The sequence below is a fragment of the Macrobrachium rosenbergii genome, chromosome 56 (assembly GCF_040412425.1).
Source record: "Macrobrachium rosenbergii isolate ZJJX-2024 chromosome 56, ASM4041242v1, whole genome shotgun sequence".
Taxonomy (NCBI): domain Eukaryota; kingdom Metazoa; phylum Arthropoda; class Malacostraca; order Decapoda; family Palaemonidae; genus Macrobrachium; species Macrobrachium rosenbergii.
In genome coordinates, this window is record NC_089796.1 from 5,849,876 (window position 1) to 5,876,854 (window position 26,979).

The 26,979-nt window shown below is 38.2% G+C and overlaps 1 protein-coding gene across 1 annotated transcript in view; it reads right to left on the bottom strand.

Annotated features, from left to right (window-relative positions):
- Nucleotides 1–25,547, bottom strand: part of LOC136836342 (uncharacterized) — a 35,171-nt gene extending 9,624 nt beyond the window's left edge. Inside the window, exons 1-8 of the mRNA XM_067100522.1 lie at nucleotides 25,492–25,547; nucleotides 16,077–16,230; nucleotides 15,021–15,071; nucleotides 12,600–12,737; nucleotides 7,880–7,987; nucleotides 5,701–5,763; nucleotides 1,787–1,925; nucleotides 1,553–1,659 (exon numbers count right to left, since the gene is read on the bottom strand). Of these exons, the coding sequence (XP_066956623.1) occupies nucleotides 1,553–1,659; nucleotides 1,787–1,925; nucleotides 5,701–5,763; nucleotides 7,880–7,987; nucleotides 12,600–12,737; nucleotides 15,021–15,071; nucleotides 16,077–16,208 (738 nt within the window). The 5' untranslated portion in view covers nucleotides 16,209–16,230; nucleotides 25,492–25,547. The remainder of the gene's footprint in view (nucleotides 1–1,552; nucleotides 1,660–1,786; nucleotides 1,926–5,700; nucleotides 5,764–7,879; nucleotides 7,988–12,599; nucleotides 12,738–15,020; nucleotides 15,072–16,076; nucleotides 16,231–25,491) is intronic.
- Between the last annotated feature and the right edge of the window lie 1,432 nt (nucleotides 25,548–26,979).

Here is a 26,979-nt window from a genome sequence, read left to right on the forward strand (position 1 = left end):
CCAGCAACTGTGACAAAATGTGTGGCATCAGTCACAACCTGAGGCAGCACCAATTGTGCCTTGCATTATAACAATATCCACTAATCACAAAGATAACACAGGAGATGGACTGCAGGGAGCCAGCCCAAACAGACACCAGTGCGAACACTTGTGTGATAATCTACAAAGCAGTTGACAGCCCAAAGCATACAGCCTTGAACTGTTGCAAGCAAAACAGGTCATGATGGATGGGTATCTGGAAGTACGAATCCTTCAGATCTATTAAAAACATGAAGCCACCCACTCTGATAGAAGCCAATGTAGAACTTGTAATTTCCATCTTAAATGGAGCCTGACAAACTTGTTCCATGGGGAGATCATGAATGTCTCCAATACCATTCACCTTTCCCTTAAAGAAGAAATGACTGTAAAAGTCTTTGAGTAGTTGTTAATGACTTCCAGAGTATTTTGCCCACACTGTCCACCCCTACGCCACAAGGTGCTAGAGAGTTCGATAATCCTGGGAATAGGAAAGTTAAGGGGTTGGTCCTTAAAAGGTAATCTGTATCCATACCAAACGACACAGATGACCAAAGCCTCCTGGCCCAATTGGCCCATAACAGGAAGATTTCCAGATTCAGCATCCTTCTTCTCTCTGGCCAATGCCTTGGGAGAAGGCTGAAAGAGCTGAGAACACTTCTGGCCACAATTGGTGAGGGTCTAAAGCAAAAGGTGACATAAAGTAACAATACAGTATATCTAACTCATCACAATCATACTGTTCAACCATAGTGTCCAATATTGAACAACATCCATCCCAAGAGCATTCCTTCACTATAATCAACATACATACAACTAGTCATCAATAGTATATTCAGAAAAAGTCCATAAGCTTCAGCAACACAAGTCAAGAGTCTGAAGAGAGACTTTTGCAAAAGACAACGGTCGATTAACGGAGATTATTGACCGGTGAGTGAGCAGCATCCTAGCACCCACCTACTTTCCACCAATTGAAACCCTTAATGCCAACCAGCTCGAAGCAAGAATGTTATTTATGCTTATAATCGTTAAAATAATGAAAAGAAAGTGGACACACTTCTTACCTATCAAACAGGAAATAACCTGCTATTCAAATAAATCCTACTTAACAAATTTCCAAAAAGTAGAGGCACTTATGAAAGGTGTTTAAGCCCGTGGAGACACAAAAGGGGGACAAAATTTCCAACAAAAACCTAACAGAGAGCGAGATACAAGAGGTTTTAGCTTAGGATGACTGATTCAAAATCATTACAATGATTATAATAAGTACAGCTGGTGAATGGGGTGGCAAGTGTGATTCAAAACCCAAAAGTGCAGACTGACCAGTTTTCACCACCAGAAGAACTTAAGGGTCAGGATGCATACCTCGATAGGTGGAAAGGGGGACTCTTCTTCTTCTCTAGGGACATGTCTAAAGACCACTGCTCTCTCAGAGCTGACCAACACAAAGGTAATGGGTTTGAGTTAAAAAACAAGGATTCAATAATCTGCCAGAACCAACATACTTTGTGTTTATGAAAACTTTCACACTCACCTCATTCATGATGTCTAGAATAGAGAAGTTTGTTGGAAGTTGCTCAACATCAGTATCACAGATTTTTCTACAAGTAGGGCACGAGCAATTCCGCCTTCTCGATTTAACTGTTAAACAATTGAAAAGTATAACCTACAGACCAATATGCCAACATCAGCAAGTTATAACACTTCAACTATAGCAAGTCAGTTCATTATATCACCAGTTATTAATGTAGTCCAGTTATTAACATACTTAAACATTCTTTGCAGAACGTGTGTCCGCACCCAGGAAGCATAGTTGGACGTCGTTCTTCATTATTATATGGCTGTGTACATATTTCGCAGCAGAGCAAGCTGCTAATTCCTGTTGCTCCCCTCTCAGACACGGTTTCCTGAGTAAAAATACATTGAATTACAACAGAATGGCATGGAAAAATTAGGACAAAGGCCAAGCACTGGGACCTATGAGGACATTCACCACTGAAAAGGCAACAAAGTGAAAAGATTTTAATGGTGTAACAGGAGGAAAACCTCGCAGTTGCACTATGAAGCATTGGTAGGAGAGGGTGGATAGAAAGATGGAGGAAAGAGAATATGAACAGTTACAGTTAAAGGGATGAAAGGGGTTTGCAGCTTGGGGCCAAAGGGACACCACATAAGTTGCACTGATGGCACTGCCCCCACCTACGAGGACAACGAATGACAAGAACAAAAATAAAATCTATTTCAACAAAACTTATACTCCACTTCTTTTTTTTTTATTCAAAGTTAATCTTAAATGAGGACTTAAATTTGGGACAGGTTAAGTCGGCCAGCCAGCTGGAAAGAGACCAAGGGAGTGGATGAATTAACAGGCAGGATGCAGCAGCTGCAGGTAGAACATAAACTGTCGGGGACATTTGGTACCACCTATAAAACTGTCCCATCAAAATTTTTGGACAAGCCTTAAATAAGCTACAAATTAATCAATGGCCTGATTACATACTTTACAATAATAACAATACTGTAGCCTCTTTTTTAGCTGAAAATAAAAGATCGTTTGAGCTTCACTTTTCTGACAGAGTGACTTATTTAATGTATATATTTACAAATAGTACATACTGATGAGTATCCAAAAATGTAACCCTAGCATCACTACTTTAAATATTTTGGTGACTAACAAGGCAATAAAATCAATTATCCAATCCATGACAGAAAAACACCAATGTAAACATTCACGTAAACAATCATTTCACACTCTCTGAGAGGTGTGAGGTTCCACCAATCATGATGAGGTTCAATAATATCAACTGTGGATGCCAGCACAAAAAGCAGGCTATAACAGCAAAGTCTAGCAGTAAATTAGTCAGCAAAGCTTAGGCATGGTTTACCATAAAGAGCTATTTGTCCAGTTACTGCAACTAAAGCAATGGTTAAAATCTACATATTTAACTAGACTGGGCAATATCATGTGATGGTATGTAATGAGCAAAATGATAGGCTACCGCTGATACATGAGATTTTCACTTTAACTTAGTAGGACCTTCAGGTTTTTCTTATATGTCAGCCTTTTATCAGTTACCTGCTTCATGAATGGATATCCTACTTGGCAACTTTAGAAATCCTATAAATATGGTCCTCTGGGAAATGAAAGTAGACATTATGGTAGACAATTTAGAACCCAACCTGATGAAAATTAATTCTGGACTAAGGATAATCATCACGAGCTAAGAAAACCCAAGATACTGTATCCCATTATTGTACTTCCTTTAACCTTACACTCATATTTTCCTTCTATTTCTCTTTGTATAAAGCTCATCAAGACCACGTGACTGCATATGGCAGGGGAAGTTGATGAAAACTCTTGAAGCTTTCATCAACTATCTGGTCGGAATTCCAGGTCTACAAGTATCTCCGGCCGGCCAATGAAGAATTAGAGGAATTTATTTCTGGTGATAGAAATTCATTTCTCGCTATAATGTGGTTCGGATTCCACAGTAAGCTGTAGGTCCCGTTGCTACGTGACCAATTGGTTCTTAGCCACGTAAAATAAGTCTAAACCTTCAGGCCAGCCCTAGGAGAGCTGTTAATGAGCTCAGTGGTCTGGTTAAACTAAGGTATACTTAACTTTTTGCAAGTACCCTTGAGTTTTTTATTGCCTTATTCTTTCCCCTTCCTCTGTTTTTTACCCTGTGATATATATTACTGTATTAATCTTTAACAAAAGAATTATTTTATTCCATGATCTCCATATTTTCATCCTTGAACATGTTATTACAGCAAATTTACCAACTGTAGAAGTGTCAAAATTCACAGGCACTGTCCTTCCCTGGTTGCATGGTGCACAAAAAAGACAGCAATTCATATTAGGATAGACGTCTATTGCACAATTTATGAAGACACCTCAAGAGTTAGTTTTAGCAGGGACAAACACATGGTCTTCACACATGATCCTCTTACAAGTAACAGTGACTAACTCATGAAGTGCCTGATGAAACCACTAATTTATCTGATTATTATTGTTTTTGTCACCAATAATTATATGGAATATTTCTGGTAAATCCATTCAGTGTAAAAGTTTACTTATTTCACCTCCTAATTACTGAGCACATAAAACTACAAAGCACTTAGGACAAGGGCAGTTGAGAAAAGGGTAAACAAAAATACTGCACCGCAAAGATGGTGTAGAAATATATGTGCAAAAACCATACTGCACTGTATTACAGTGTAACAAGAGTATTTTATTGTTCCCTACTATAAATTTCATATACTTATTAATCCTTTTCCTCGTACCATATATTGTAATACTGATAGTGTAATTTTAATCTTGTTGAAATACTTTACAGCAACACTGTCATGTATCTTATTGGTACAGTATTTATACATTTAATCATCCTTACCATTTTTTTCTCTCATACAGTTTTCGCTGTGTCAAGGACAAAAAACATCAATGATAACCTGTCACCTTTCTCCTTATTCAAAGTGAGCTCGCTGCTAGTTACAATTCAATGTAATCTTTTTAGTATGCTATTTGATTTACTTGATTTTTTTCCCGTGTTAGCAATCCCTTATAACCACCGGACCTTTATTTTATTGAATTCATAGGTATCACAACTATTAGTATGATGACACTTCTTTATCAGTAATATAATAACCAATAACATGAGAGACCACAACAAGTGTTCATAAAATCAAAGATTAAAAAGATCATGCAAAGATAATACATATATGAAACTAAACACACACTGATCATGGAATCTGAAGAAAAGACAACTGGTGTGTATTGTTACCATATAAACTAGTTACTAATGTTGCTGAAGTGCTCTGGTGCTTCAAGTTCAGTGCACTAGTGTACAAGGAGTAACTTCAGTTTCAGCTGAACTCGTACAAATTTTTCTTTTCCATTAATCAGTTTTGTTAAATAAGCTCAAAAGGACAGCAACATTTTATGATTACAAATATCAATCACATTTTTTCCCCACCAACATTTCCCTGTACACAGTTTGGCATTGATTATGTTATCTCCATTCTCTTCTGTGTTGCAAAATCTGGTGTGCTACTTCCATTCTTTCCCATACAGAGTCCTCTAACTTCTTGTTTCTCTCATCTTCTCATCATCTGCACAAACCACCTCAATCTATTTGCAGCCTCTGAATGACATATCTCAACCTACAACACTATACCAAACACAAAAAGGCCATGCATTCTGCCATGTTATAGTTACAACTTTTCAGTGTCCCCTGTTCACTGTGGAAGTGATTACATCCACGAAGGCCTACCCCTAACTGTGCTAGGAATACCCTCATCCCATGCAGCAGGTGAGACAAGAGACTCTTGTAAGATACGTCTCACAAGTCCAAACAAAGCAGCAATGTTACCATGTTTAAAAAAGACAAATGTTATTCAGTTCACTGGTGCCCCACAGGCATAAAAGACATGGAAAATATGAAACATAAGAATTATTCCAAATTTTCTATTAAGATATTCTTTATGCTGATAGGGAAGTCCAGCTGGATGGCTTGAGCAGAAGCGTGGAGTGACAAAACTAGTATGATCAAAGAATAAAGACTAAATAAAAATAGATAATAATTATGTAAAGAGCTCAAGGTGAAGGATGGGAAAAAGATCATTTTAAGGGAAAGCTTGAATACAATCATAATAACAAAAAAAAAAAAAAACTAGACGTACATCATTAGGAAAAGGTGGTGCACTCATTAAGGCCCGGCTTTCGTGACGAACTACATCTTGAACCTGAAAGTTGTAATAAACAATATAAGTTATTATGCTATATTCTACATTTTGGCCCAGAAGAAAAATTACTTGCATTTGTTGAAAATACTTGTTTTTCATAAGAAAATTATAAGAGATAATGTCGCTCATATAAAATATTCACTAAAATGCTGACAAAATTTTCCTATTAGAAAAATAAAATACAAGAAGGATCCTAAAATCCAATCGATAAAACATCAACATACCTATAATGAAAGACGATAAAAATGTCACTGGAGCTGGAAAAGGCAGCTCTCATGAATCACTACAACTTTACAAAAAGTTAACGAAGACAGCTATTTTATAACACTACAAATGTTATAACATTAATAAAGGCATGCCAAAGAGGAACTTACTGTACTACAATAAAAATAAATTGGCCAAATTAGGTAACTTAATCCAAGTAATGGGAGCTACAGCAAAGGACAGAGAGAGAGAGAGAGAGAGAGAGAGAGATTAATGACACACACACACAGGGACAAAATGAAGATAATCCAGAATGTTGCTAAACATTAACTGTGTAAACAATGAACAAAAAACTGCTGGTCCGCAAATGATGCTTTGTTCTTTGTTGACCTTTTTCTGAAGTTACTTTCCATACCTGTATAACGATTTTTGGGGGAAAACTGCCAAATATCATTATTCATTAGCCAGACCAATTTGAGATCTTTGATGAAATTACTCACTGGCCAACATTCTGGAAGAATTTCACTCCAAATGGTGATGATCAGTACATATACAAATTATCCTTGGGAAACGGCTGCACTCTTAAGTCACATAGGTAAGACAAGATCACAGCTGGCTCTAAAGTTAACCCGGCTCTTCTGCTGCTATACAAGCTGATACCCTCAATTGCTGCAGTTAAATTCAAACACTCTTTTGAATATAAAGTTAAACTGTTGTCCAATACTTCTGAGAACTAAAAACTTGCACGCAAATCTTTTTGACTAATTAGACAATAACTTCAAACTTGTGACTCAACTCTTTATCTTTTCCACTCTTATCACATATTTGATATGACAAGAGCGAAACCTCTCCCTACTGTACACTACTGTAGGTCGAACTAATGTTATTCTCTCTACTGTAGACTACTGTAGATCAAACAAATGTTATTCTCTCCACTGTACACTATTGTAGGTCGAACAAATGTTATTCTCTCTACTGTACACTATTATAGGTCGAACAAATGTTATCTCCTCTACTGTACACTACTGTAGGTCAAACAAATGTTATTAAAAAAGTCAAATTTCATAAATAATAAAAAATTCAGAAATATCATTTAAAATAAACTTTGTAATGCAATCAAAAAGTACTGTACCACAACTTCAAATAATACCAACTTTTACTTAGACAAGAGACAGTCTTAAACCTCCTGATCATGTCAATAAGAAAATGTGTTTGAGAGAGAGAGAGAGAGAGAGAGAGAGAGAGAGAGAGAGAGAGAGAGAGAGAGAGAGAGAGAGAGAGAGAGAGAGAGAGAGAGAGAGAGAGAGAGAGAGATATGAGCACCTCTGCACTACCATCAGAGTTAGGCAAGACAAGATAATTTCACTTGAAGATGTTATGAATTATTTAATAACATATAATAAGAAAAACAGGTACTGTTTACTGGTAACGAATGAAGAAATGAGAGTTTAGCACACATATTACGGCATTTTAAAAGGATTTCTCTAATGTAACGGGCAAATTCAAGTGACCCCCAACCCTCTGGTCAAAAGGGTGCCTGTCATGATAGACTTTACTGTATACAGATTTAAAAATACAAAATCAGGCAGCACTTTTTTCCACTTAAAGATTTCCCTATGAGGTACAGTAGCCAAGCATTTGAACCTAACGATGGCTTGCTGCTCTTTAGATGCATGTCATGCTTTACGGTTTTTTCCTTTTCCTCAGCAGAAAGTTTTGGGTCTTTGTATTCATCAATCCACATCTCTCATATTTACCTGTCTATATGGATGCTTTGACTATTAAATGATCAGGTATGGTCATTCAGGTTGTAAAACTGTATTTATTTCAGGATTAATATTCATTAAAAAAAGTTGTGGTTGGTATTATATTAAATATTCTGGAACTCATTACAGATACAAATGATTCTTACCATGGGTTCATCTGCTAAACGAATTCCTTGTTCTTGATTGTAAGCACTGGCTAATCTTCCTAATGTTGCTACGAAGTTCTGTAGGGCTCTTCCATGGTCCTCAATATTCTGAAGTAAATGCAAAATACTCTTAGCCAATTACAACACATTAATAATAATTTATACACCTTGAAAAATGAGTGCACAAGCCCATTTTTTCAATAAAATTAGCCTTACTTGTGCACCCATGCAAACTTTACTGCAACAAAGCTTTCCAATTCCAAGTAAATAAATTACCATACTATTACATCCCTATATAGAATGTCTCAAATAAGTTTGTCATTCCTACATCAAACATCAGCAAATGAAGTTTTCTTAACACTATATTTATGGAAAGTACATCTGACTTGCAATAATTAAAATGGGGCAAGAGCCAGCCCACATCATATTATTTAGACACACACTTTGAATAAATTTCATGGGGAAGTATTCAAATTGCTTGAATGGGCCCTACTTAACATTCTGACAAAGTATATATGTAGTATATTGCTATATACATACTACTGTGGATTTTATTTCTACATTTAGGATCTCGAGAAAGTGATGATACCAAATATTCTGACAAATCTTCAGACCTCAGCTCAATGCCTGGGTGGAATAGCAGTTGCCTCTATAGATCTTATTATGGAAGACGAAGCTGTCTCTTGGGGTTTACAGGTTCAACCTATCTCACAGTTATTCAGGTGAATCTGGCCAAATCTCAGACCTGAGTGTTGGGCATAAATTGCCTAAAATAAAAATCAAAGACAGAGGAAGCAATTCTTGCGAGCTGGAGTTTTATGTAATGGGAGATGACGAGTCTGCAAACTCTGATAATGTAGTGAAATATGAGTGACAAAGACAATGATGTACTGCAGTGGAAGGCTTAGGGGCGTTGGATATCACAGATGATGACGCTGAACATGCAACACATCACCAGGAAGAGTATAGTGACACAGAAAGCGATGTCAGTGTGCATTATGAAGCAGAACGTTGGTGATGAAACAGACTGCCAGGAAGGTCTTTTTCTGTCCTAGGCATTCAAGGTCTCTCTCATCAAGCAATGAGACTGGTTGGTGCCATTCGTGAAAACAGAAAGGAGATGGCCGTCTTTCCCTTAAGCATGAAGAAAGGAGAATATGTGGTCCGAAAGAAAAGGCATTATCTCACTACCAGATAAGAAACAAACGAATCTGCCCTGTTGGCAATATATAAATTTTTTTTTGTATAAAAAAAAGGGCAGTGAATATATATAAAAAAAAAAAATTGGTTATACCTGGCAAGACAGCTCTAAGGAATAATAATAAAAAAAAAATTTTGGTTATACCTGGCAAGGCAACTCTAAGGAATATGCAGTACCAGGAATGTAGATGAACAGGGAGCAGGAAACAGGAAAAACCACTTTAGCATATGTTAAGCAAATGATGAAGGTAATGTCAGTAGTGCTTACAGTGTGCATCAGTGGCAGGGGATGCCAAAACCCCTGAACACAAATTACGACAAACACAAGGATCACTGCACACTACCATGTGACAAGTAGAATAAAGAATCAAGGATGAATGAGGGGCAATATATGAATGGTACAATGTACAATAGAATGGAATGGAAGAGAGAATTTAGGCAGAAGGCCAAGCATTGGGACCTATATATGAGGTTATTCAGCACAGAAGGGGAAATTGAAAGTACAAAGGTTTTAAAGGTGTAACAGGAGCAAAACCTCAGAGTTGCACTATGAAACAATTTACAGAGGGTGGAAGCTGCAATGAAACCTTGAGTAATGCCTACAGTGTACCTCGTGTCGTGAGATGCACTGACAACACTATATATAAGACAACCTTTAGATGAGACGAAGTAAAAAATTATGGGAAATTTTCATGAATTTATCTCATATCTGTAGAAAAAGACAACTGTTAAATTACAAAACAATCTGTATATAGGCTACCTTTTGCCACAACAGGTATCTTTTGAAATGCTGGTTATGTAAACATGTTATTACAAATGCTGTTCTACTTACTGTACCCTTAGAAATTCAAAATAGGCTATTTATTATGAAGAGGTGAATTTTAGGATTTAAGGGTCTTCTTATACATGGAAATATATGGTATATAAATCACAAAAATACAAAGATTAAATCATGGAAATTTAACAAAGAGAGATGTTAACAAAGTTACTACAATTCATGGCATCGAAGACACGCCCAAATTTTGACAAACAAAATTTTTAAAAATAAAATAAACAAAAATAAGGTCACACTATCACAAGCTGACCGTTATGTTTTGGTTTGTGTGCTGTGCTCATTCGACTGTCTGAGTGCTAAAGTAACATGACTTTGGCAACTACAATACTGTATAGAAATCACAGTAAATGTAACCTTTGGCCTCTAGGCTGCACAGCAAATTTGTGAGACTTGTTTCAGGAAAAAAAAAATAGTCTTTGATGCTAAGAAAGATGATGAGTAGCATGAAAGATTAACAGGAAGACATCTTGCAGGTCTGGGGGATGTGCAGTGGGTTACTTTTCCTTCACAATCTGACAAGTTCATGCAACTGGAGAGTTACCATAAAGGAGTACAACATTTTACAATTAATGGCTTCATATGAACAAAGACAGGCATAAAATGAAAAACTAATGACAGTGTAAACTGTTCAAGTTCTGGGGAACAAAGTCAAAATGTTTGTTAATCATGGAACACAAATTTAGGATTACAAATTTTCTTGGGCCCAGGATGCACTGACAATCAAAACTGATTCTTCTTCTAAAACATGTCTGGACAAGAAGCAGATGTACCATCAAGCAATTGAAAATAATTGATTTTTGTGCCAAAACAAAGTTTAACTACCATAAATTAACAATTAATAATCCAATTCTTGACACTTCCAAAGCTGCCCAACATAACATGCAACTAGAGATACTGAACAGTATATCCATTTGTTTATATAATATCTGTCATGAAAACCTATTAATTTTCTAGATAAAAAATGACACCATATTAGTTAGAAGTTTTATGTACAGTAAAATATTTATATTCTGATATATACTAGTATAAAAATTCTCATAAAATTACTTTGAAAGTTATAAACAACATACAGTCCGTTCTATGTGAGAAAATACCTGACAAAAGACTTGTATATTAAACCAGCTAACTAACATGATTACATATTAAGCCAGCTAACTAATACGATTAACATCAAGTCTCAACCTACACTATTTAGGCCAAAGGCTCTGGGTGGGACCTATAAAAGGTCATTCACCGCTGAAAGGGAAACTGAGAGTAGAAAGGTTTGAAAGGTATAACAGGATGAAAACCTCTCTGTTGCACTATGAAACAACTGATAGGAGAGGGTGGCAAGAAAGATATAGGAAGGAGAATATGAACAGAGGTGCAGTAGAATGAATGGAAGGGGTTGCAGCTGGGAGCCAAGGGGATGCCACAAGGAACCTTAAGTAATCCTTGAAGTGCACCCCTACCCGGTGGGGAGGGTTATAGAGGCAGGAGGCTGAATCGTTGCAATTCACTTAGAAAAAAACCTTAGCTACAGTAGATCACATCAGTGATAAAAATAACTATTCTTACTAGAAGTAACGGAGATGAAATAAACTTGTTCCTACCAAGAGGTAGGTCACTTCTAGTGAGATATAATTTAGGGTTCTAAGGTAAATGTTCATAAATATGATAATCATGACAATGTGTTACGACTTGCACAGTAACTGTTTTACTTCTAGTGACACTGCGGAGTTCTGTTTCATAATAAGAAGATAAAACTGGTCTCATTTTACAGCTTCCTAGTTGTACTTGAGAGTAGTATACTTACAAAATGATACTTATTAATCTGACTGAAATAACCAGATTGCAAAAAGTAAAGATCCAGTATTGTATTAGGAAAAGTTGAATTGTGAAAGTTAAAAAATATAATCATAATTTTAGTTGTGGCCCAGGCAGAGAGAGAGAGAGAGAGAGAGAGAGAGAGAGAGAGAGAGAGAGAGAGAGAGAGAGAGAGAGAGAGAGAGAGAGAGAGAGAGAGAGAGATTGCACCTCAATAACTCATTACTCTGATGTGAATGTCAAAGATTATGGTACGAGTGAATAAATGTATGGTCCCCCATATGTCTTTCAGTGTACCTGTCTAGGGCACTAAACTTGATTACATATTGAAGGACATAAAACACGGTCAAATACGGTCAACAATCAAATGCACATTCACAAACATAACTCGCACATGTCTTAATTTTTATTTGTCCATATTAATTGTGGAATTTGTTTTAACTGATCTTACATATAGTATTTCTATGCAGTGCATTTTTGGACAGAGGATTACTTACAATTTCTTTTTTCTCAACAAATTTACATGCTATGGATAAGCTTCACATATTATGATGCACTGTATTATACATTTCTGAGCCTACCTTGCATCTTGAAACCTCTAAAATTGAGAGAATGGACTGCAAACTGAAGAAATTTAACACCACTTACTGTACATAAAGATCATGAAATAAAAGCATTGTACGTGTGTGTAGTTCAAAAGCCTGTCAGGAGCCGCAAGTGCATTAAGCAAACTGCCAATTACTGTAAGGGCAACTAAACAAAACACGATTCAAGCATTGAAAGGCTACTAAGGTGTTACTCTCTTGATGAATAATTTCACAAGAATTTGATAAATGTCAATGCATTATTTTATCACACTTTGTAAGTCCAGTGACTTACTTCTGGCAAATCCATTTCAATACGTATTTTTGGCCCCTGACCGATGGCTCCACCCTGTTGCGGTTCTGCTGTGCGTTCCGCAACGCGATTCATCAATGTGACAAGTGCCTGGTAGCCATGGTCCCGCTGAGTCTGATCCTGTCGAGAATAAGACAACAAAAATTAAACTTCTCTGAACCCAATAAAGCAAGAATTAATTCCCTTCGACCTTTCTGTCTTCAATCTTTGTTCCTTGTTGGAAACAAGACATACTGGAAGTGACTGTACAGTATGAATATAAAAAAACATGAGAGCGTTCTGATAAAATTGTGAAGAAAAAGCTAATAAACTAATTTCACCAATTTTTACAAAGAGTGTTACTTTCACTTCTGCCAGGGCAGAATTCAAACCCACTTCTGTCTATTGCATCCAAAATTGTGCTTTTTTTTTTTTTTTTTTTTGAAGTTCCTTAGCTTCTGGCCAGATGTCTCCTGCAAGGCAGTGGTGCTGCACCTTAGGAAGAGAGGCTTACATCTTATATACCTCGGCCCAGATTGCAAGCTTGAGTAATTCGTACATGTTCCCATCTGTCGCATTGCCCAACCTTGAAGCTATTATACTTTATGGAACCACGCCTGTTCCATGCAAGGCATCTGGTCTGTGAGATCAAGGCTCAGTCTGCTAATATTGCCATGATGACCACAAAAAACACTTAGCACAGTCCTAACCCCTTCCCAAGGTGCCCTCCCTCCCCCCCCAACACAAAAGATCCTTTTGAAGAACAAGAGCAAGAGAAATACAAATAGCCTTAATTTCAGCTCTCTTAGATTTATCAACAGATGAACATTTCACAAGTGGATGAAGGGAATACACCAACCTGTGTTACTTTATGACAGTGCGAGTTCAAAAGCATAGATGAAACTGCAATTAACTGACCAGAAGCAGACAACAGTGGACTCCTTCTGTATATAGCTGACAACTGTCTAGACATGAGCATAAATCAACTTATCTCTACAGAAAAATACTTCTTCCTTAATTGGTCCAACATTACCTAGTTCCTTTTGCATCCTACTTTGTACGAGTATGTCACCTACAGACCCTGAAAAGCTATTCTATGCCTCCCTTGCATAAATGAAAGAGTAACTTTGACTTAGTTAACTGTCCATTTGACACTGCAGCAGTAAACTGGCAATCACCATCTTTAACCCAACTATACAGACTCAGTCACAGGGGTATGACTATTGTGATAATACAGTGTAAGTTTTGTTTATATGGAAGGGAGTTCTACTGTTTATAATTTCCTTACCTATTTGGATAGGAGTGATTATTTTCTTTTGCCATAACAGGAGCTAATCCTAAGCCATTATATCAGACCCCCTAACCCCCTAGGAACTTGGATCCACAAGAGCAAAGCAGGCTGGAAGTGGATGCTGCTCAGTAATAGGAGCACAGGAGACTGCAGTCTACTTAATCCTTGGTTTGTTCAGTGCAATCCTACTGATCATAATCTACCTCACTGCCATAGAATGGATTCCATTTGCACCAACTGCATTAGTGTTCAACACTGAGAAACCCCCTTGCATTTGCCCTGACACACAAGATGTCTCCCCAACTCCTCAATTTCCCAGGCAACTCTTTACTATAAGTTTAGTTTTGATGTTGCTCTCCCAAGAAAAGGCATTGTGAAATTTGTTTTTCTAGTGTGTAATTAACATAAATTTGAACCTCATGAATCAGCATTCTGGTGTGTAATTAACATAAATTTGAACCTCATGAATCAGCAAACCTGTGCTTTGCCTGCCTTTGCTTGCCTACTATAAATATAAATTAAGTTTCATTTGTTTCTGTTCAGTGCTTTTATAACGTACTTTTTCTTATTTTTATATTTTTGTTTTGGGAATATCTTCATGTTTCACCCATGTTTAATTTCCTATCAGGCAGGGGAATTTTCAGTATGACATGAAGTCATTTCTGGCTAGCTTAGTCATTGCAGTTCTTTGTCTTGAGTGTTCTCAGTTTCAGTGTAAACCTTTTTCCTAGCATTCTCAAAAGGCAGCCACCTTCACAGGTTGTATACTCAAGTCGTACCTTGATTTGTACATTACAACCCACCCTAAAGCACCTATTCTTACAGGAGTGAGTTTGATTTCTTAGTAATACTTGTAATAAATGGTCACCCTAATGAGAAGTATTAAAAAAAAAAAAAAAAAACTAGATTTTGTTCTTAAATGAGCGGCGATGATTGACGCAAAACCAAAATGAAAGAACTTGACAAGTATATTACAAGAACTACACTCTGAAAAGTCAATTCCCAGGTTACAGACACCTCAGCAGGACATAGCAGAACTGCATATTCCTGGCATACAACTGAGAAATTTTAACTGCTCCAGATATTAATACTGTATATCTAAGATAATACAAAGCAATTCCCTTTGACCTCACCTGCAGAATTCGGTCGATATCACGTCTGTTTCCCTGCAGCATCTCAAGGACCTGTAACATATTGCATTCATCTTATAAAATATGCTATCAGCATGTGAATATTCATCTAAATGCCCCTATCTATACTTTGTGAAGTTTACAATTTTCCTACCTTATTTTACAACAAAATGGTTTTACTCTTTGTCAATACAGTATTTTAAAAGTATAAAATAGATGTACTATATAATTTTCTTTTGCATCACAAAAAGGCATGTCAACTTCCTTTCTAAAGACACTGTACATATCACTGCTGTTTGTCAGTTATTGAATTCTTAAAAAATGTAAAGAAAACAAGGTGAACTAGGTAAACATTTTCATCATTTTTTTTATTCTGGATTGGTTAAAGATGATTTTGGATTGGCTTAAGATAATTCTCTTGGAACAGCCACTATTTCTGGGGGGAAGGCAGACTTAAACCATTCCAAAATATGTTTAGGTGTCATCCAAATGCTATCTGATGTCAAAATAGAGTATTCATGGCTATCCCTTTTTTTTTTTACCACCTGAATCTCAAGGTTGGAGTTTGCATGATGTCATCAGAGTCTCAAAAGGTTAACGAAAATTAAAAGAAAATGTATTATAAACGTTTGCATCAATTCTTTTGCCCTCTGAAGCATTATTAACATATGGGGATCTGTACAACACAAAAGGGTAAATAACTAACTGAAAGGAGATGGCATCAAACGTAAAATCTGGATGCACTTGTGTAATATCACGAAAACCAATAACACTCCACAAAAAGACCATCAACGTGAGAAATCCAAAACTGAATAGTACTCCAGACTACATGCTTTGTTTCCTTAATTCACTCAAAACCTCTATACCAACCTCAATGGAGCCTTGCTTGAGCATCCTGCTCGGCATATTTTAATTTGCATTTCTTATCACCCTATTTTATACAGTATAAAGCTTCGTGTTACACCATTTTTTGGATTAAAAAGAAAAAAGGGCTGCTTCCAACACTTTACATTTTCATTTGAGAGATAGGACTGTATTTAAAAAACAAAGACATCTTACCTCGGCTATTCTGTCATCATCTCTGTTTTTCTCATTGGATTTTGTTGACTGAAAGGCTTGAATAAGTGCTGGAACAGCATGTACCACCAAAGGCAATACCTGTAAAGCTTCTTTTCCAGCAGAGCCCCCCATGTTCTGTTGTCTGTTGCTGTCCCTGGAAAAGTTCAATATATTAATGACATAATCTTAATCAAGACAAAGCATATAAGATACTTAAGTTCATAATTAATCACAAACCTCACTCTGAGCAACAGTAACCACACCAAATACAAAATTTTTCAGGTAGTAATTAGCTCATTTGCTGGATATACAAACCTAACATTTCAAGTAATTTGTTCATTTCCTGGATATACAAACCTGACACCTTATATCTAGAGCAGCCTTCAGCAACAAATGGTTTAGTTGCTGATGCTTGACAGCAGGAGACTGACAGGAATGGTCGACCACAACCACGAAATGACAGCTGCTGGTCAAGTGTATGAGCAAGGGAAGGTCTATTCCTATAATCTCCTATACATCCTGGCAACCTATATGATTGGCTGATAGGGCTCTATCACCAGTTAGTTCCCAACCAATATTATTGGCAGATGGGACCTCCTCACAGTTTACTTCCCAATGTTGAGCCAAACTCCAGGAAACATTTAGGAAAATTCCTTTTCTGTCAAATCCTTAATCCATCAGTAAGTACTCATTATTACATACACAGGGATGAAAATAAAAAGGCTCTACAAACCCACCCACCTTTGTCTAAGGGAGATGGAGAAAAACACTGTTAGATGGTAGTCTTCTGACAGGGGCTTGGTTGCCAGCCTGTGTCCAACCATGAACACTGGGCAAAATGCTTTTCTGTCCAAGGAGTAGCTTGGGTACCTACACAACACCAAATAAACAATATACGAATGAAAGACATCTCTGAACTTCCATTAAGAATCAGAGGTGTCTCTGTGACGCCTACCTCCTTGCTAGTGTTAGGTAGTAAGAACACAGCTTTTAGTGTGGGGCACTCCTTTTCGAAGCCTTCCTCAGGGATTCCCACAGCACCTACATAAAACTAAGGAGTACTTGGATAACATCCCACTCAGAGGGCCTACGTTTGTGAGGTGAGCAAGAACTCTCAAACCCTTCTAGATCAGAGACCTCAACTGAGGATGAGAGGCCCACAGTCTTTAATAGAGACCTCAAACTGCCATCTCCAAAAAGATGTTAAGACAACTAATCTTTAATACATGCATCTGGTAGCTAAGCTTGTCCACCATAACACGTTTCCATCATGGAATGTACCTGACTAATAACGCAGCCATTGGCTTCACCAACAAGTGACAGAAACCGTCCTTTCCCCCCCTGCTCATTGATGTGAAGTTGCTAATGATGTGTTGTTGCTCAACAACAGTACTGTGTTATTTACCACCCTTGGAAACTTGCTGGCTTAGCAAAAGTGCTTGCCTTTCTAATTTCTGATAAGTAGATGCGGACTGTCCTCAACCTTACCAACTGAGATAAATGAGCCACTCAGGTGTGTGCCTGGATACAACTCCAATGCAGCTGTGAGCACATGCACTTCATGAGGTGGAGAGTTCAGGGAACTCTCTAAAGGAGGCTCCATTTTTGAGTGAGTTAGAATGCTAGCTGCAAGTGAACTAACTGAAACATCTCTTGAGCGCGTCATATAAAGAGAGAGAGAACTGTAGTGCATACATCCTAATTGTACATGCACTGTTCAGCATTGAGTGCACAATGAACAAGAGAATAGAATAGAATATTGAATTTTGGTCAAAGGCCAAGTATTGGGACCTATGAGGTCATTCAACGCTGAAAAAGGAAATTGAGAGTCGAAAGGTCTGAAAGGTGTAACAAGAGAGGAAAACCTCGCAGTTGCACTAAGAAACAACTGTTAAGAGAGGGTGGATAACAAGATGGAAGAAAGAGACTATGAAGGCAGGCAGGCTACAGTAATAGGAACAAAAGTGGTTGTAGCTAAAAGCCAAAGGGACGCTGCAAACCACCTTAACCTGTTAAACGTCACCCACGTAATAATACGTTTACTGCGATCTACCTAACGGGATATTACGTTCAAGACTTTAACTCTGAGCTGTCAGATCCATAATAATACGTTTACTTGTATGGAAAATGTTGAAACATCATTTGGTAACACTCTCAGAACACGTAAGCTGTAATTGATGACTTATTTCCTCCCTGGCAACTCTTTTCAGTTGGTCGCTTGATGCCTAGATGACTATTTTTTTTAGTATGCTTCGAGAACAACACTGCTTTGACGTCGTTCTCAGTGAATGTCACAAAGAGGAGCCGTGTGTCTTCAGGTGAGATAAATCAAATCCTAGATGAGGTGTCTGATACTGAAGACATATTTGATGATGAGAGCTCTAGTTCTGAATCATGATGAGGATATTGAAGAAACAAACTTTGCTTCCAATAGCGGAAGAAGATGACTTCTCATTGCCGAACTGGACTCCGAGAGAGAGAGAGAGAGAGAGAGAGAGAGAGAGAGAGAGAGAGAGAGAGAGAGAGAGAGAGAGAGAGAGAGAGAGAGAGATATCCTCTACTTTTGTTGCTGATCCCGGGCGTGAAATTTCAGTTGAGGATAAAGAGAATCCATTAGAATTTTTGAGAAATAATTTGATGATGAAATCATTGATTACCTCGTGAAAGAAACAAACAGATTTGCAAATCAGTTTCTAGATGAGAATGTAGAACATTTGTCTCCACAATCACGAGTACATAGATGGATTGTGTGTAGCCCCCTGCTTTAGAGATTGGCATACAAAAGAATAATAGTGCATGTATGTACAACACTTTTCATTCAGTATTTTGTAGTCTTATGAAATAAAATAATAGTAGTAGTAATAGTTTTTTTATCCTATCATTTAATAAAATTCCTACTCTTAACTACAGTACAATTATAAGCATAAAAATCAATATTAACTTTGAAAAACTATCATCAGTGATATGACCGCTAATTGCAAGAAAAAGCGTGGCCCGACGTTAGCGGCGGCAACATCCAGGGGCGACGCTTAACAGGTTAAGTAATGCCTACAGTGCACTGCTGAGGTGCAGTGATGGCACTACCCCGGCCCCATAGGCCCGACCAAGAGAGTAGGGTGGCTCAACCATTCAAACTTTGGGAGGAGCATAGGCTGTAAGTATGGAGAGCCTCGATGGCCAAGTCGGTAGAGCAGCAGCTTCAGACTTCATAGAGGTCTGTGGTGCGGGTTCAAATCCGTAGCCAACCAGTCAGAGAGGCGGGCACTTTGCTATCTGTGTAGACACCCCAGGATTATGTATGTAATCAACGGATAGGTTTGCTAAAAGCAAATGGGTGTTACAGACTAATACACACACAAACAAAGCCACTCCAACATCTTCTAAAAACATAACAGACACCTGACACGTCTCAAACTGTCGACCTAACCGCTCAACTCTCCTCGCTGCTGGGAGAAAGGGAGCTGGTGATTTGGTACGATACATGTACATGCACTACCGGGGCTAAGCGATGTCAGGCAGGGCAGCCGATCGAGACTACGGTCTACCCCAAAGCCAAATCAAAGTCCTTCAAAAGAAGGCATCGTGCTTACCCCATACAAAAAATGGGAAAAATCATGTTAAAAGAAGAAGAAGTAGGCTGTAAGTATGGCCAATCAAGAGTGCAGGTATAGGATTTCATGTACGAGCAATAATGGGGCTGAGGCAAACCACTAACAGATCAGGGTGTGACATGATTGCATAAAAACAGATCATTCAGAGGAGGCCTGTCGAATGTATATACCATCTGTTGAGCACAGTCCTGGGAACTTATACACACTAAATGGGGAGGCATCACTGACTCAGTCAAGTATGCTTCCAGAGAGAAACAAGTCAAAAGCGACACCACTAACCATACACTGTGAAGACAGGCACAGGATCTACAATAACTCTGGGTCTACCACACAGGGTGACAAGTCTGCTTCAGTGCCTGTTCCAAGGACCATGCTGTACAATTAGTACTGAAAGTAATATCTAAAACCATGACCTGTGGAAGAACCGCACCCAAAATTGAATTAAACGCCAAGGTTGACTAACAGTACAGCTCATATTCAGTAATGGATAAATAAGAACATAGTACATGTGAACAAATACAAGTGCTGTTGTGGATGCACAACTCGGGGCCTGGTGGTGAGCCATGAGCCAAACTCTGAAGATGTCCTTGGCAAATCTTAGAGAGAACAAGGCACTCACTTAAGGTGAATGCAGCACACATGCATGAACGCTGCACAAGTGCTAGGCCTAATTCTTCCCTTTCTGGTCTTCTATCAACTTACATCACTGTTCTTTTTACATTTTCAGATAATAAAACTACACCTGTTACTATTTTTCATTAAGTTTGTGCTACCTGGAGTAGCATATCAATGATTAATGCAAGTATTATTAGTATGGATTATTATTAGGCCTAGTTAACAGGCTACTTATTGATAGCCTAGTGCCTTTGTTCAACATACCTGTACAACCTTAGTCTTTGGCTATAGTGGCAAAAGAGGCCTATGTCAAAACATACTTCCACGAACTTTACACCTTTCAGTATTCATATAATGTTTCTGCCAATACTCAGGCTATGGCAATGGAATACATTTCTGTCAGCTTTCTAAGAGTCTAAGCCGTTTTTCTTCTATTTAAAAATTCTTTGGAAATTACCAAAAACATTAATATTAGGCCTACTACTTGGTGTTTTACAACGGTTCTAACTAAACCCTCTGGGCGCTGCTCATTACTAGGCTAGAAATTATACCCTGGGCCTTACATTGAGTAAGTAGAACAACATTGTCAACGCTTTACAATACTTTAAAAAACTGCAGGAACTTTAGTCCCAGCCCTTATCTTTACTCGAGTGACATCAACAGTCTCAACAACCATTCAGTTCACTGTTCAACATAAAAGATGAGATTCCTCTTGAACACAGGTATAAAAATAGCAAAACTGTAAACCATCTTTCAGTAGGTGGGTAGGATAAGGGAGGCTTTTGAATCCTGAAGCTGAGCAACTGTCGAAGATTTTTATAAATCTTTGTTTAATTTGTAAGTTTGTGGAATGGCATCATCAAAAAGTAACTTTGAGATAGGTCATTACAATGTCAGTGAGAGCAGTTTTTAGGTTAGTATGCATATGATGATTAAAAGACACACACTTACACCCATTCAACCAATAAAAAGGCCTAACTGTTGTATATTTTTTGGTAATTTTTTTCAGGTGTTTATTTAATAGCTAAGGAGTAATTTCTGCTTGAAAATAATGGAAATTGTCGCAGAAAATATTGCATGAAGCATTCCAAAGATAAAAAACTTTGAAATTTTTTTCCAAAAAATATTTGTTTTAAATATAAATTTTCCAAAGTACTTATCTCATATTTTTCTTACCGATTATTAATCTGCAACAAACGGCAATTCCAACCATGAATAATATTGGGTAATAAGTTAAAAAAATTATAGAAAATATTAGTTCTAGGCCTATTACTGAAGTTGCAAATACATATTGTTGCCGTGACCCTTAAGCGGCATCGCTCTAGCAACTCGTGGGTTAATGACTGCTCTTCTCGTTGGTACTGTCTAAATAGACCTATTGCACAATTTATTCCATAACATCTTTTCATCATTTGTGTAACCTATGTATCTTTTCATCATTTGTGTAGCCTGTGTAAAATCATGGACCTATACCACCAGCTGTAGAATGAAAAATAAATGATAAATAGGCTTATAGGCCCAACTCATTTAGAAACTCACTTTCTGGTAACCTATGAATAAAACGTGAAGCAGCTATAAACACTTTTGGTAGAACTATAACATAACTCTGCACAGCTTATTACCTTGGTAACTAAGTTTTCCTATAGTATTTTGGTTGCTTATCAAGGATTTACCGTTACTTTTTGGTGGCTGACTGTACTTAACCTTAAAACTGATATGTTATTGTATACTGGCCATTGTGGAATGCTATAATGCATGTGCAGAGTTATAAGGAAACTTCTGGTAAAAAGTGGAGTTTCCTTCAGCGGGGGGTCAGGTTAGGTTATGTAAGGGTAGTTTAGGTTAATATAGCCTAGCTCCTTTTACAATTGGTTTCCTTAGCCAATCCCTTCTTGAACACATAGCTCCCACATGCCTTGCGTATGCAAGGAACCATTTCAGGGCGACCATCCTAACAATACCATGTTCGTTCTCTCTCCCCCCGTGTTTTACCCCACCCAAAAAAATCCCAGCCCCCAAATTCCAAAAGGCATTTGATAATAACTGACCGCCAATAAACACCGCCACCATCTCCATCAGCAACAATACCATAGGTGTCGTGCGAGCTGTTCTATAGTTTTACCAAACTTTCGACATGTAGGCCTAGCCTACGTACCACTCTCGGATAATCGTTTTCTCCGAACGTCCCCGTGTTTTTTTATATCTTTATGAAAATATTCTTTATGCATTTAGTTCAACCATATTTACCACAATAAACAATAGAATACATGTAAATGATTGAGGATTTTATTCTGATCTTCAATTTTGTGAAATGCACTCAGTGACAATTGAGGGGACATTTGATCCCCCAGGGGATAGTAATAAACACGGCAAAATACATCTGACCCCAAAATGGATGTCCTAAACACGGCGAAATACATTTGTCCCCCCAGGGGATAGTACTAAACACGGCAAAATACATCTGACCCCAAAAGGGATGTCCTAAACACGGCGAAATACATTTGACCCCCCAGGGGATGGTACTAAACATGGCAAAATACATCTGACCCCAAAAGGGATGTCCTAAACACGGCGAAATACATTTGACCCCCCAGGGGATGGTACTAAACACGGCAAAATACATCTGACCCCAAAAGGGACGTCCTAAACACGGCGAAACACATTGGACCCCCCAGGGGATAGTACTAAACACGGCAAAATACATCTGACCCCAAAAGGGATGTCCTAAACACGGCGAAATACATTTGACCCCCCAGGGGATAGTACTAAACACGGCAAAATACATCTGACCCCAAAAGGGATGTCCTAAACACGGCGAAATACATTTGACCCCCCAGGGGATGGTACTAAACATGGCAAAATACATCTGACCCCAAAAGGGATGTCCTAAACACAGCAAAATACATTTGACCCCCCAGGGGATAGTACTAAACACGGCAAAATACATCTGACCCCAAAGGGATGTCCTAAACACGGCGAAATACATTTGACCCCCCAGGGGATGGTACTAAACACGGCAAAATACATCTGACCCCAAAAGGGATGTCCAAACACGGCGAATACATTTGACTTTAGGAAAGGTCTGCACGGCAAAATACATCTGAAAATTTGGTGTTTGACCTTACTAAAATAAAAATACAAAACCCCTTAAATGTACAGTAAGTACTAAACACAAAATACATCACCTAAAGGGACGCCCTAAACACGACGAAAACACATTGACCTAGGGATAGTACTAAACACGTGCAAAATACATCTGACCCCAAAAGGGATGTCCTAAACACGTGGGAATACATTTGACGCCCCAGGATAGTACTAAACACGGGCAAAATACATCTGACCCAACCTCATCAAACAAACACCAAATACTGAAAATACATCTGACCTTTTGTAAAAGAAACACGGCGAACACATTGACAAAGTACTAAACACATCATGACCCCAAAAGGGATGTCCTAAACACGGTGAAATACATTTGACCCCCAGGGGATAGAACTAAACATGGCAAAATACATCTGACCCCAGGGGGATAGTACTAAACACGGCGAACACATTTGACCCCCCGGGGGATGGTACTAAACATGGCAAAATACATCTGACCCCCCAGGGGATGGTACTAAACATGGCGAAATACATTTGACCCCCCCCGGGGATAGTACTAAACACGGCGAAATACATTTGATGCCCCAAGGGGATAGTACTAAACACGGCTAAATGCATTTGACCCCCCGGGGGATAGTACTAAACATGGCTAAATACATTTGACGCCCCAAGGGGTTAGTACTAAACACGGCGAAACAGTCTAGACGAATCACTGTTTAGTATAGCCCTCGCGAGGAACTGGAGTTCGAACCCCATTCTCAAAATAAGGAAGTTGCTCAGTCTACTGACAGGCCTACTACCACCCTAAGCCAAACTAAATACTTTGGAGAGCAGGCTGGAGGAAGGCGCAGTCTCAGAGGTTAAGAATACCCTCCATTGCCATCCCACTACCAACTGGCCTTGTCTATTAGTAACGAAAATACTTTTAAACCTATTTTACGATAGTTTGAAATGGGATACTTATCCTATTTCACGACGACGAAGTCCACCTTAGGCCTAGCTACATTGCACTTCGCTTTAAGCCATTTCAAGATTCACTGAACATGAACAGCTTGCGATCAATCGAAATTAATATGCTTACCGAGGCAGAGGGGAGGGTTAACGCTGAATGTCACAGACGATATGGAAGGTAGAGGAACGGACCCGTCGTATACTAGACCCTACGACACTTACGAACACCCCTTCCCATTCGTGCTGTCAGCGAGCCAGTTTCTAACAGTTATCGTACCGATAATAGAAAAAATATTGTACGTCATTTGTAATGCATGTTTTAGAACTATGAAACCAAGCTTTATTAGAACATTAAAATACATTCAATACAAATTATCATAATAACGAGGAGTTATGTGGATTTAAAATCAACTATTTAAGCAACGAATGACGTGAAGGGTTTTCGTACGTTTAGGGCGGTCAACGTACACTTTGTTTATATTGAACGTACCTCGCGACGAGTGTTGATCGTGTTGAGTGAAACGTGAGCAATAGGCAATAAATATATGATGGGAATATATAGACACTTTCTTTAAATTCTCTCAGTGGTTACCATACGTGTTTCCATATAGGTGACTGATGGGTGTTATCTCTGTGGCCATTATGGTTTGATAAGATAAATATCTTCTGTGGTCATGGTCAATCTCGTCGTCATGCTAGGTTAAAACGCAGTCGGAAGAAATGGGTTCTGCCATGCTGAACAAATATTGATCTAGACATGCCATATATTTCCACTTGCAGTAAATATAAAGTATTGCATGTTGCGCGGTACGTTGGCGATCCCACCGCCCACCTTCAGGAGGGACAATCTATAAGTCAAAGTGGGGTGTGAAGTGCCTAAATGCCATGAAAAATATATATTTATTTTCGGGTAGACTGGAAGGTGAATTGGGATCGAAACGCGAAATGACACGACAAACCAAGATGAGGTTCGGATCAAAGCAAAACAAATTTGCAGAAACACAATCAAACAAAACTGACGAGAGCTTATGACAGCTGCTCACGATCGTGTGAAGTACCTGCAACCAAAAATCACAATCATGTTTGCCCGAATTTGACGTATTATCTAATCAGCTGTACATGTGCGGTACGCGTACCTTGAGGCTATGCAAGGTGGGTATCGATGTTCCACGTTCAAAAAATAATCCACAACTGCGTACCTGAGAATACGTCTTGCATGCTAAATTGAATTGGTACCGTTGAAATGGGTTGGGGGTTAGTATAGGAAGGAGGGTATTTGCTGCAAAGTGCTTACGCCCTCGATACTTTTTTTTATCTACAAAGAACCTATTGTAGATAACCAATTTCCTAGAAAGTTCAACAATTCATACGTCCAAGTATCTTTTAATCAACATATTTTATCCATGCGTTCTCTCACTTTATTTAGTCTGATCTCGCTCACAAGTCACAACTGAGCTTTTGGTTGCATTTTGGTGTTTATTTGTTTTTAAAGTTTAACCTTTGTAAGTTGCTTCGTGATATTAGTGAAGTTCTTAATTTGTCCGCTGCACCTTTGTGTCGGTTATAATAAGCCACTGATAATGTATAATGTCCTCAGTCTTATCACGTCGTCTGCTTATCTTGTTTTCGCTGAAATTAAAGTTGCCCAGTAATCACTTACATCCAATTTTCTACTTACAAAATGAAACTTAAGACTAATTCATTTTGGCAGAAATAGAGTATGACGCGTAAGATAGGTTAACAGTCCAAAAGAACATGTAATTTGAAACAATAAAAAGATAGTCTCACCTAACAGGAAAAAGGAGATTCGAGCTCACCTATCGCTCAGCTCAGTGCTTCATTCACAAATCTCGTTTTTCTAAGCCTGAAGACTAGGCCTATACTTTTCCTACCTGCATTTGTCCATTCGTCTGTTTTCTAACGCTTCTCATTTTTTTTTTTTGGTCGCTTCTCCCAGGCGTTTGAAGCCGTCTTAGACTGCTAAGGCGCATGCACGGGTAAACCATCTTGCTTGAAATGTTCATGAATGACTTTTATTCTTCTGTCTCCTGTCTACGCGTATAGCCTAATCGTTATTGCATGTAGGCCTATCTCACCTTGTTCCCCTCTGCAATTTTCATAGTGAAAAATGAAATAACTCGAGTTGCCCTAGTTTTTATATTTATTTAGCTATTATAATCTACATACAATATTTACAATAGTTCCTTACAATGAAATTAGCATGACTTGGTTCTACTAAATATAAATGACCGTACTATAGTGAATTAAATTCTTCCAAGAAATTCCCAAAGGTTTTAATGCTCTCGCTGACGTGTTACCCATTGCTCCTTAAGAGCACGCAACGATTAGGCTAAGGTTTGTTGCAGATGCCACTGTCTATATATATCTATCTATTTTATTTTTAGTTTATATTTGTTATTTATTTTCTAACAAAGCAAGGGCGTTGTCCATGCATTTAGGTTTGGATGACTCATGCAATTTAGGCCGTTAAGCCAAACTTTAGTCTGGCCTACGGTAGTGATTGATTGATTAATTGTGGGTTATCTGGCGTCACAACTACCAGGGTCACCGACGCCGCGGTAGTGAAAAGAGGGAGTTGGAGTGGTTGGACAGCAAGATAAAAA